We start from the raw sequence: 12424 nt of genomic DNA, 5'->3' as shown, positions 1-12424 counted from the left end.
CATTTGCCAAACCTGTCTTGCATGAAATGGAATGAAGGTGTTTACATAAGAAAAATGCCAAAGCTGAAAATTAACCCTTTCAGGGCTTTAGTATAATCAAATATTGCAGTAATTATTATCATATCAAATGTTTATTAACTAATAAAAAAGGATCATAATACTCCCACTGAAAGTGTTTTTGCCAGTTGGACTGGTGGTCTTTCTGGTTTGGGGGGAACAATTGGCTTTTTTGTGATACTGCCTTTCAGTTAGTATGCCAAGAAGAAAATTCCACACAAAGTTTTAATACAAAACATACAAATTTGATTTGCTTCTTCTGATACAAAAGAAACTACTCACAGAAAACACTGGCAGAAAAGTTTCAAAAACCGAATCCATCTGGAGCAGATGTCTAGGCTGATGAGCTTAGTGCCTGTTAGTACCATGCAAGGTGGCTGGTGGAGGAACCAGGCTATAATGTGCACTGATTCCAGTCCATCCCTATCTAAAATAGGTGGACATAAGGACTCAGCTGCAGCATTACACCCCACCTACTGCAGATGCCCTTACCACTACTTAGAACTTAGAAGGAGGTTTGCAAATTAGGCCAAAAGCATTATTTACAACTACTAACATGGGAAGTTACTACTAAATGCCCCTCACCTTTGTTGCATCTGATTTTAAACTCACTTATCATACTCAAGTGTGATATCTCATGCCCTTCCAGGACTTGAGCTGTCCCTACTTGGTATCAAGTATAGTACATTGTTTTGGAGAGTCTGAGAAATATATCTGTGTGCCTATAGACTCCCTCTTGGAGACCACTGAAAGATTGCTTTTGCATATACACTATGACAGAGATTACATTTACAGTCCTGCTGTGTCATGCTTGCACTGAGAACTAGTCTAGTAAAAAACATAAATATTGATATAAATTACCAAGATCTTGTAGTCTTTATTGAGATGAGTTTCCACAAAACAGAGATGGAAAATTTTCCTAGACTAGGGATTGTAGGAATCGAGCCAAACCTACAAGGATTAGGTTTTGAATGGTAAGATACTTTCTCTTTTTGTTTTTTTTGCTTTATGCACATCTTGCTACAGCTATGACTGAATGTGTTAATCAAAATTCTATAGAACTGTACTCATTTGTGTGTGTGTTTACTTTTAATTTACATAATTATCTTACAAAAGGAGCATTTCTCCTTTGTGCTAGATGTCTTACGATGTAATTTAAAGCCACAGTTACCAAAATATCCTATTCCAGCAGTCCCATCACTATCGGTTCTATAGCCCAGTCATTACCATAAATTATTTTACAGGACCTAAATATACATTTCCAGTCTCATGATGTCCAGACAGTCCTTCAGTCAAAGAAATTAAATGTTCCCTGTGATGAGTCCTAAGAATCTGCATTTTGGCACAAACAGGAGAAATATCCAAAACTAAAAAGGCCTTCACAGAAAAATCAGGAAACAACTATAGAATGCCTTAACTTAAAAAATAGGATTTGAGTGTTTGAAACACAGGAAATGCTTATGGAAATGAGCAAGAACAAACAGTGATACATATCAGCATAATCAGTGCAAAGCTACAAATACATTGTACTATTAGATATGTATTTTAAAGAACATACAGACTTGATTAAGCATAACATCAAAAGTTCAGCTGGCAATAGGTGGGATGGAATAGAGCAACTCAGATAGCATGCATTTTCAAAACAAACAAAACCCAAAGTCAAGAATGAAACAGGTCTTCTCAGTCACCTCTGAGGGGGCCAAGAGGGCACAAAATCCCAAGCAGCTTACAACAAGCATTTCTCTCTTGGCCTCTGGTTATTCTGTGACTTCTGTTTTGAGGAGACAAGCAGCTATCACCAGTCTGTAGCCTATGAATGTTGTCTAGGAATTTCTGACCTCAGTGCTCAGAGTGTGTGCAACCACAGTCCTGTTTAAACTCAGCACAGAGTGGTTTGCAGGCCTGGGGTGGGCCAGTCCCACAGAAGATGGTCTCGCTATAGGACACCAAACAACAGGATTTTAAACAGTTCCTAAACAGGCATGAACACTTTTTGCATCCTTCCACCTTCTGCCTAGACTAGTCATTGAATATCTGTGCCACCCTTTTATACTATCTCGAGAACCGGACTCACCAAGATTATTGTAGGGCAAAACTCACCAATATTGGTGAAGGCAAAACTCACAAAGATTATTGGTGAGGGCAAAACTTCCTATTTCTAGCAATTTCTTCAATTTGTATAAGGATGTGAGCATGCCTGAACTGGACGGTTATAGAATGAAAATAAACACACATCTTTAACCAGACTGCTCTTTAACAAAGGTGAAGTAGAATTCTTGTGAAGTAGCACAGCATAGTTTTGAATAATCTCTGGAGACAGTAATATGCCAACTATTTGGACAAGCTCTGTACCTAATGCAGAGTTTGAGGTTGATATCAGATAACTTCTGGTTTTATATCTCTTGTGCTTATTACATACAAAGCAAAGTAAAAACCTGTGATACAAAGAAGTGTCTCATTGGCCTGCAAAAGCCAACTCAGTATCTAAAGACATTGTTCTTTAAGTACATAAATCAGTAAGTACAGAAAGTGTAAATAATTATTTCGTTACCTAAATTTTATAAAACATATTGATTACTGTAATTCCTTCATTTCAAATGTCTGAAGATTGTTGTTACTTATTTCCTTTCTAGACTACTAAAAATCTAACTCATTTACTGTGACACTCCTCTGATCATCATATAGTTATATAATTACACAGTTCAACTGAACAAAAACACCACTGAAACTGTTTACTATTTCTAATGAGCAATTTTTAAAGTTCCTCTTCTTTTTCCACACTGGATAGTTAAAAGGCTTTATCCATTTCAACTGATAGCTTCATCATACTTTTTTCTAAAAGAAAAACATAAACTATTTTCAGCCCACTCACACAAAGTCTTGGTGTATAATATCAAACTCTTTGATTTGTTGCATATGCATTGCAAAATGTCATCTTGTCCTTTTTCTAATGGCCATGGCCAGAGTACACTTATGATCATGGCTGATTTAAGTCACTGATTTCTTCACACTCAAAATCACTGAAGTATACAAAAGCAGAGAAGTTCTATTGAATTTTAATTTTGAAGAGCGGTATCTCAGACTGAGCCTTCTTTTTTCTCTGAAAAGTCAATCAGATTAGTAGTGTGCACTCATGGAGCTCTCAATGAATATAAACTAGAAGGAAGTTGCCTATGTGCTATGCAGAATTGTACAGGCAACTCTCAGTTGTATGTGGGTGTGTAACCCAGGTTGCAGATTAGCAGTGCTGTGCTAAAACAAAGCAGAAAAAAAAGGAAAAACACCCACCATTCTTCTTTGGATTTCTGATCTCACTTTTACTTGAGTTTAACTCCATTCCTTGAGAAATGTAATACACATAGGAAGTTCTTATCTAATATGGACATGCTTTGTATTACCTGGGTGTTAGCTTTATGTGGGTTAGTCTATTCCATTGCTAGTTTCAATAATTAAGAACTGACTCTGCAACTATGCAGGAGCCCAGCAGCCTACAGGTTTATTAAACATTTGCTAAAAACCAAGTACTTGCCAAAATATCTCCCTAACTCACCACAAAAATCATCAGAGTTCCCTTTAATATTATTTTTTTAAACCCATGAGTGATAAAAACCTGCTGCATTACTGGATTCCTATTAATATAAATAAAATTTTGAGATGCTTGAAAGTCAAAGCAAAAGCAAAACAAGTGAACAAACACAATGCACTTAAAAGCAGACAGACAGAATGGACTCCTCTGCCTCCAAGGTGTAGAGACTGACAAAAAGCCATTTTATAATCAGACTTTTTAGCTGTATCAAAAACCTTGACTTAATTGGCTAACTGTACATTTTATTCATTTAGAGGGTAATTAACACCGATTATGCTTTTAAAATACAATGTGCTCTTGGGCAATGCAACAAAAACAGTGGTTTCCTTGTGAAAAATTTGTGAGAGGGAAAATTGTTTCCTGCTGCCCCCTCCCCACTCTCATTTTTGTTTGCATAACACAAACAGCATCTACTTCGTGAGCAAAGCCAGAGGACGGAGGTAGCCAGCGTGCCAGCCAAGTGCCCTGAGAGCCACAGAGGCAGCTGGCAGGAGCTGGCAGTGCCTCTCCATCCTCAGGGGGGGACCCAGACACTGGCAAACCCTGGGAAGCTGCTGCAGGAGCTTTCCTCCTGGGCAGGAGGGGCTGAGGCACTTCCCAAGGAGCAGGAGAAACACAAAACCCAGCCTAGGAAACATTTGAGCCTGTAGAGCGATCACGAAGAGGCTGCCAAAGGGCCATGGGGCAACAGAGGGCAGGAAAGGAACAGGGGTAGAAAGCCTTTCTTTCAGGGAATCTGGGTTTTTTTCCCTCTCTCATTAGAAAATTTAAACTTTTGACTTAACATTACCCATGAACATTATAGATAAATGCAGATATAAAATATTGTGATATTCTTTGCTATTCTGAAAAGAAAGGACTAATCTACCAGCCCTGTATTCTAGCTTTGGCAATAGCTTAACTCCTGTACTAAAATGAAAGCAAAAGGCTCCTCATACTGTGACACAACAGTGAACTGAATTGGAATGAACCTTCTTGCTCCTTTGAATTTATACCTTAATACATTAGTTTTGATATGCTGACTAGGATCAAAATGACACTGATGGCAAAAAGTGCAAGCACTGCTTTAATTCATGTAAACATTCAGTTCTTTGAGGAACCTTTCTAAACTACTTGACATCCTGTATCAGTGTGTAATCATCCTGTACCCACTGAGTAATACCATTGCATAAAATGCTACTTTATATGTTGGATTTTAATTTCACTGAACATCCCCTTGTCCTTTCAACAGCGGAGAAAAATAAAACTAAATACTTCTGTCACAAGATTTCTTACTGGCACAATTCTTTAAAATCCACTTAATAAAAACTACCTGCCCTTTCTCAGGTAGCAATACAGTATTGTCATATAGCCAAAGGAATTATATTCATATCAAAAGAAAAACATTTATCAAAATATTTGCTTTCAGATTTGTTTACTGTTTATTATTTTAATTTACATCAGTTGCTCCTTGCAAAACTTCCAGGGAAATAATTTAAATTTTCTTTTCTTTCCCACTGCATAGTAAATACAGCCTTCTTAGTATTTCAGAAGTATAGTACTATAGAAATGTTAGGGCCTGCTTCTGCTCCAAATGAAGTTAATGGGAAAACACCAACTAACTTTATTAAGAGTTAGGTCAGGCCCCAGATTTGCAGCTTTTGAAATTTCATAGTTGAAAATTTTCTGGCTAATCATCAGAACTGACTACTTCTACAACTATATACTATTTACAACTTTATTTATATGTACTTCTTTATTACAATATGTAATATCAATGTTCCTTGTAAAGGTTACTATTTTAAAGAAATTAGACTGAAGTTATTGCCAATCAACCTTTTAATAAACTTAAGTGGGATGACTTTCAGAATTCTTCTCAACATATGATTCAGTTTTTATTCACTCCTTCTATCTTTGACAATTGCTTAACTACCTTAATTTCAAAGCCTTTTCCAGTGTAATAAAAATGTCCTTTTGGTAGAAGTTTATTGGTCCCATTTCAAATTACGTTCTGAAACATTCCTACACTGATGAGGACTCATTGTTTTAGCATTTTTTCTGTTTCAACACAGTATATAAAGCCATGCCTCTCACCAATCAACCTCAGTATAAAAGTGTAAGTGAGGTCAAACAGATCGCTCACCAAATCTTTGATCAAGTTGTCTGATCACATACAGACACAACTGTCTGAATTGTTGCATATGTTATATAATGTTATCACACAAATTTAAGCTTTTCCATTATTGACTGCTACTTGTGTATGCATACGTGAACTTGTTGGTCATAAAACTGCAACAAAACTGCAACAAGATATACCTATACTGAATTCAGACCTCTAGTCTTGTCTCTCCCAAAATTAAGAAAAATCTGTGTTCTTTATGACTGATCAACTCACGGTTTTGTGCTTCAGTTATACACATTTTCCAAAATTAAACTGTGAAATTAATGTCAAATACTGTGTTGTAACTTTAAATATAACTGACATATTAGAACAGATAGATGGGTAATTATGATAAACTACACAATAGTGCTACTGCAGATAATATCATTTATCAATCCTGTGGTCCCCATCATTCATGCATTTACAGTTTGGGAATACAGTGACTGCAAAGGATAATAATTCATAATGGCTACATTCTCAGTACTTCATGCTAGCTCACTAGACAAAATAAAAAAGGTTAATTGTATAACTGGAAAAATGTAAAATTTTATTCCAAGAAAATTAACAAGCTACACAGGTAAATTTTGGCAAATGCAACTTTATATTGAAATCCACACATCTGTATCTTAAAGAAGGAAAGACTCACAGACTCTAATGTATTTCTAAAATACTAAGAAATCATAGTATATGCTTTCACAAGTTAAAACTTAAATAATTTAAAACAACCAATACACCAAAATGTGCAGAAAATATAAACAAGACTGTGCCTTCAGTAGAATAAATGCTTCACAAATTGTGCAAGATATCATACTAAGGCTGCGGTCTCCCCATGACAGCTGTCTTAAAATATAAACATACATCAACTGCCTGTGTTTCTCAGAACAAACTAGAAAGGGCGGCACACCTAGAAAAAAATCATATAATCCCAGTGATGTGCATATTGATTTTGGGAACCATTGGAGTAAAAAGGAAAAAAGAGGACTAAGTGATCTTTCATGCACTCCCAAATGACTGGCCAGAGTTATTGATTCAATTTTCCTTGCTTATTTGCTTCAATGCTAAACAAAATGGAAGATACTAGATAACCCTTTAAGGCAACATGTGTTTATTCTGTATAATTATAACTGTTCACTTATGACTGGATATTATCATTAACGTTGCCTAACAGACTGATATCTAGCTTTTTAGAAAATATAAATAAGAGTCTATTAAACTTTATACCAAATCAGCAAAAAACACAGAATACAGTTAAATGTTAGTAATTTCACTGTTAAGGAAAATGGTAATTAGAAAGAGTAATATATTTGGAAAAAAAAAAATTAAAGTCAAAATCTGAACAAAAATACTGCTTTGGAATGCTCCCCAAAACTTACTCACAAGGCAAACAGATTTGTAAGTGTGATAATCCAATAATGCATGGCACATCTTTAATCAGTTACAGTACTTGAGTCCCCAGTTTTCAGTCTTTGCAAAATAATAATTGTATGAAATGTTTTAAAGGTCTTCAGATGTCTAAAATTAGTTTTATCAACACATTAACCTCATATCAACTTAATTTATTAAGATGTCCAATGCTAATCTTTTTGATGTTCTTATTTTATGTAGTGATATACACAGCATTTAGCACTGATACTTAGCACCTGCTACTTTCATAATCTAGATTTCAACCACATAAAGGAATTCAGGGCAGTAGTTCAGTCCTTTGTTCTTAATTACAAACCTTCAGCAGTGGTCAGCAGGAACATGTTTAGGTTTAAAACAGGATTAGAGGTGAGCTATTGCAGAGACTGCAGAATGTTGCCCAAATCCTTACAGCTGCTGACGTCCCATTCTTGATTTTCTCCTCAAGACATGGCTACAGGCCACAATTGCTTAGCAGAGAATGGTAGTGTTTCACAAGGCTAAAGATTTACAGATGCTCCCTCATATAACACAGTAAGGTTCCCTTGGTAACCTGGATTTTCTGCAGTAAAGAAGGGTTGTGCTGAAACAGCGCCTCAGCTCCCTGTTGGAGAAAATGCAGACAAAAGGATTGATTCCAGCTTGGGCAAAACTCATCCAGACAGCGGCCGTTAGAAATCCCCCAGGTACTACAGGCCCTCTCGCAAAAACTCTCCAGTAGCAGGCTACCAAATAGGGACCCCACAAGGTCAGAAAGAGGAATGTCATGATGTAGAACATTCTGCTGATTCTCTTCTCCATTTTGAATTCGTCTAAAACCAGTAGCCTCCTCCTGCCTGTGGTGTTGGCGTTCTGCCTGATTCCCAGCAAGGTTGGAGGCGTGGGACCCCTTCCGAATCCAGCCAGCCAATTCGCAGCCGCCTGACCGCTCGCTCCCGGACCATGGAAAGTCCAGTTCTGGCTCACTGCTGCAACAAACTGGACTGGCTTCATTTTCCTGCGATCGTGAACAAAAAATATCAGCTTGAGGTAGACAAGCTGTGTGGCTAGGAGGATAAGGGCAAGAAGAAGCATAAATCCCAATGAATCATTAGCCCTGAAGGAGCGATGCTGGAAAGTGCATTGGTCTTCCTCCCTAATGAACGAGTAGGTGCCCACATCTAGAACTGGGGGGAAAGCCATGGCTACAGAGAGAGTCCACACCATACAGATAACAGCCAGACAAGTCCAGAAGGTCAGTCTCTTCGTATAAAAACGGTGGTGGGCAATAGCTAAGTATCTCGTGACGCTTATGCAGAATAACATGAAAGCGGTGTGAAAGCAGGACAAAACCCCCAAAAAGGCAATCACTTTGCAAGTAAGAGTCCCATAAGTCCACGTAGAGCCATTTTTTACCGAGGTGAAAACAAAAGGGAAACAAATTGCAGATCTGAGGATATCTGAGCAGCAAAGATCCAACAGGAAGTAGTAAGGAGCTCTATGCAAGGTCTTATCTTTGACTAGCAAAATGGAGATCAGAAGGTTACCCACCACACTGACTCCTATTATGAAACCCAGTGAAGTCAGTTTCAGAAAAGCTGTTAAAGGAGAGAGATTTTGCAAAATGTTGTCAGCTGCATGGCTGTAGTTCGCCATAGATGGATGGATGATATGTATATTGCCTCAGTCAAGTCTCATGATCTATATTTAAGAACAAGGAAAAAATAGATCCATACATCTTACTGAAAATGTAATCCACAAACAGAACTGATCTTGTGTCTAGTCATACAGTACATCCTCTTCTTTCTGATTTGTCATGCCATCAAAATATCTGAAAAAAAATCGAGCTATCAGTTCTTAAGTTAACACAAAATGATGTCAGAAAGTGCTAGCAAAGATGTTAATTTATGGAGAACCGAATGAAGTTGTAAATTTGAGTACTATTGTTTGTTTTTAAAAAAACACGAGGCTTTTTTTTTTTTACTGACTATTTAGTATAATTGATTATTGGCAGATTTGTTACAGTTTCATGACTGACCAGTGCCCCTTATATTTGGTAGCACATATAATTTCACAGTTAAAGCCTCAGAGATTTTATGAATCAAAAGATTCCCAGTTTGCAAGCCCAAGAGTTAATCACTGACATCTTTTTTAAAGAATCCCCAAAGACTGCTGATATTTTGACATTACCTACATTTATTTTATGGCTACAGTATTTGTCAATGTTTTAAGAGGCAACTGCTGTGTTGATATGGATCACACCCAAAGAAACCCTGCAGAATTTATGTTTTTTAACCCAAGTCACCAAAGCACATTAATCACACAGTGTTAGTTTATGCATTTTGTAAGAGAAACAGTATTCACTACCCCCCTCCCTTCCTGCTATAAACAATAATTTTATCGTTTAGCCTTTTCGATAAACAGGTATCTAGACAGTCGATAGCAGTATGCTTTAGGGTGTCGTCCCCCCCGGCCTCCCCCCCTTCCCCCGTGCTTTAATGCAAATCGTTAAAGCCTCGACATAATTCATAATAAGCGACGGTCAGTGTAAATACTGAGCAAAAACAGCCAGCACAGCCCAGATATAATGCCCACCCTTTCGGGAGAGCTGGTTTTGGTTATGCTTAAATAAACATATAAATTGTTGGTTTTTTATTTTTGGTTGTTTTCCTTTTTTTGCTAATTAGGGCTCCATGATTCCCATTAATCCTCCCAGTGAATCGTACCGGAATACATTTCATGCAATAAAATATAATAAAGAGCTGTCTGTTGCTGCTTTTAATTTTTTTTTTCGGTTTTGTTTTGTTTTTCTTTTTTCTCCCTCTAGAGCCAGGCACAGGAGCCACAGCGGGCATGATCAGGCTCCTTCGTTATTCACACGAAGTGTTTCCTATGCCACCTCGGGCGTACAAAGGATATTCCCACTGAATCCCAGCAAAATCCTTCCATTCTTACCGTCCACAAAAGAGCCTGATTGCTGCTGTGTAAACAGAGGCTGATCAGATCACGGCATCGTTTTAGAACCATGAAATCAGGCTCCCCCTCCCCCTCCCGGCAGCCCCGCCGCTCCCCCTGCTCGGAGGAGCTGTCCCCGCGGCGGCCGGCCCAGCCTCCGCACTCACGGAGCCCGCACGCCCCGGCCCCGCCGCGCGCTGCTCGCTCGCTCAGCGCTCTCACCGCCGCCGCTCGCACCCCGGGCCGCTCCCCGCGCCCGGCCATGCTGCGCTGGGCTGGCTGCGCCGCCCGGCCGCCGCTGCCTGGCATCAGCCGCATCTGCCGGAGCCGTGCGAGAGCCCCCCGCGGCGGGGAGCTGGGGAGAGCGGAAGAGGCATTGTCTGTCTGGGAGGGCTTCCATCATGCCCCTTCTTTGGAAACCAGCCCCGCAGCCCCGAGCGGGAGAGCCCTCTCAGCACGCACCTGCAGCCGCGGCAGCCTCGGCGCCCCCAGCCCCTCTCCTCCTACCTGTTGGTGCCGGAGATCCCCACATGCCAGAGCTGCTCCTTCCCGCGGACCGGGGGCTGCTTTACCCTGGCGGTCTTTTCTATTCTCCTCTACCGTCATTCATTCTTCTTTCTCTCAATCCTTTTCCTTTCTCCTTTTTTTTTTTAATTTCCCTTTTTTTTCTTTTTTCTTTTTTTTTTTTTTTTTTTTTTTTTTTTTCCTCGGTACCTTGGCTGAGGATCCAGTCAGCGGCTCGGGCGGCGCATGCTCGCCGCGCCTCCCCCCTGCGCGCCGAGCCCCGTCCTCCCCTGTCGCAGCGCCACAATCTCTCCCTGTAACGCAGCGGCGGCGGCCGCCTCAATGAGGGCACGGCAGGCTCGGCGGCGGCAGCTGCTGCTGTCTCAGAGAGGGCACGGCAACCTCGGCGGCAGCAGCAGCAGCAGCGTCCTCAGTGGTGCGCAGGCAGCCCCGGCGGCAGCAGCCTCCTCAGTGCGGGGAAGGCAGCATCCTCAGCGACGGGAAGGCAGCCTCCTTGGCAGCACGTTCCCATCGCGATGTAGAGCCCAGCTGGATTTATTGGCGAGCCCGGGCGAGCCAGTGAGGAAAGGGAGGGGAAGGAATTAGGTCCTGCGCTCCTTGTTTATGCCTCTGGGCTCCCCCTCCCGCCCCATTCGCTTACGACGGGGGTCTGGAAGCGCTGCGCGTCGCAGCCTGTCAGGAGAGGCACCGGGCGGTTTCTTCAGCTGCCGCTGCTCGATCCTCCCGCTCGTGGCTCCTTTTCCTTCCTCCCGATTCCCGCCCGGTGAATTCCTTCTTCCTGACGCCCGAGCCAGGGAGGGCTCCTTAACAAGCGCCGTTGTTGGCGGAGGGCGCATTCGCCGCGGGGCCGTGAGGACGCCGCACCTTTCCCCGGCAGCCCGCGGAGCGGCTCCCGCCGCGCAGCCCGAAGCCGGCGCAGAGCCGTCAGCGCGCTCGCAGCGTGGCGGCGGCGATGAGCCCGGTGGCGATGAGCCCGCTGTCAGCCCGTTCCGCCCGCGGCAGGGCCCGCCGTGCCCCTCGGCGCGCAGGGCGGCAGCGGCGGCCGCCGCGGAGGAGCGCCGCCCGAGCCGGCGGCCGGCGGGGATCGATCCCGAGCCGTCCCGATGATGTCATGCGGGCCGGTGGGCCGGGGCGGCGGCGCCGGGAGGCGGCGGGCTGCAGCCGGGGCCTCCCGCCGGCCCCCGCACCCGCGGCGCTGACCCGCGCTGGGGCCGCCGTGGCAGAACCGGGAGGGAGCGGGAAGGACTGGGAGACCCCTCCGCCCTCCCGCCTCTCCGGTTTGTGTGCAAGTTTATCCGGGAGAAGAGCGAACGTGAATGCCGTGCCCCAAGAGTAATTCGCTTTGGCTGCAAGGCAGTTGAGGAACAGCTTGTTTTGGGTCGAGAGATTTGGATCCCGAGGAACGTCTTCGCTGGGAACTTCCGTTCAAGCCAGAATAAATCCTTCTGTGGGACAGATTTATAGGCTTGATTCATAATGTGTGTCACATCCGTGAGACCGTTAGTAGACTACAGGCATTTTTTAAGGCTGTTGTCAGGTTTGGGTTCTTTTTTTTGACACTCAGTAAAAGGCATTGGAATTGGTTGCCAAACCACAAAATTAGCTTCAGTAGCAGGCTGACCAAGCCTAGAGGTCTCCAGCCACTGGAAACTACGTGTATTTAAAACCAACATCACTCTACTTCAACCATGTGACTTGTTTCAGATAAAATTTATTCTTAGGCAGAAAACTGACACAAAGCTCAGGTGGCACACAATTTTTAATTTTCTCTGCAAACATAC

At 42.2% G+C, this 12424-nt stretch overlaps 1 protein-coding gene across 4 annotated transcripts; it reads right to left on the bottom strand.

Moving 5' to 3' along the window:
• Window positions 1-6365: 6365 nt before the first annotated feature.
• On the bottom strand, window positions 6366-11527 carry GPR85 (G protein-coupled receptor 85). 4 transcript variants are annotated; one of them, XM_059473070.1, is made up of 3 exons: window positions 11284-11527; window positions 10626-11171; window positions 6366-8994 (listed from the first exon to the last, which is right to left on the bottom strand). In XM_059473070.1, exon 3 carries the CDS (start codon window positions 8817-8819, stop codon window positions 7707-7709), a length of 1113 nt encoding a protein of 370 aa, XP_059329053.1. In that variant the 5' UTR covers window positions 8820-8994; window positions 10626-11171; window positions 11284-11527; the 3' UTR covers window positions 6366-7706. The 4 variants fall into 4 exon arrangements, with proteins under 4 accessions (XP_059329053.1, XP_059329055.1, XP_059329054.1 ...); XM_059473072.1 differs by having other exon boundaries at window positions 6366-8969; window positions 10626-11527; XM_059473071.1 differs by having other exon boundaries at window positions 10833-11527.
• Between the last annotated feature and the right edge of the window lie 897 nt (window positions 11528-12424).

This window comes from Ammospiza nelsoni, chromosome 5, assembly GCF_027579445.1.
Source record: "Ammospiza nelsoni isolate bAmmNel1 chromosome 5, bAmmNel1.pri, whole genome shotgun sequence".
NCBI classification, from domain to species: domain Eukaryota; kingdom Metazoa; phylum Chordata; class Aves; order Passeriformes; family Passerellidae; genus Ammospiza; species Ammospiza nelsoni.
This window is presented reverse-complemented; position numbering and strand designations above follow the sequence as displayed.

What these genes read in the sequence shown, in the direction of transcription:
- GPR85 (XM_059473072.1), bottom strand. Translation starts at nt 8,819, where the DNA reads ATGGCGAACTACAGCCATGCAGCTGACAACATTTTGCAAAATCTCTCT.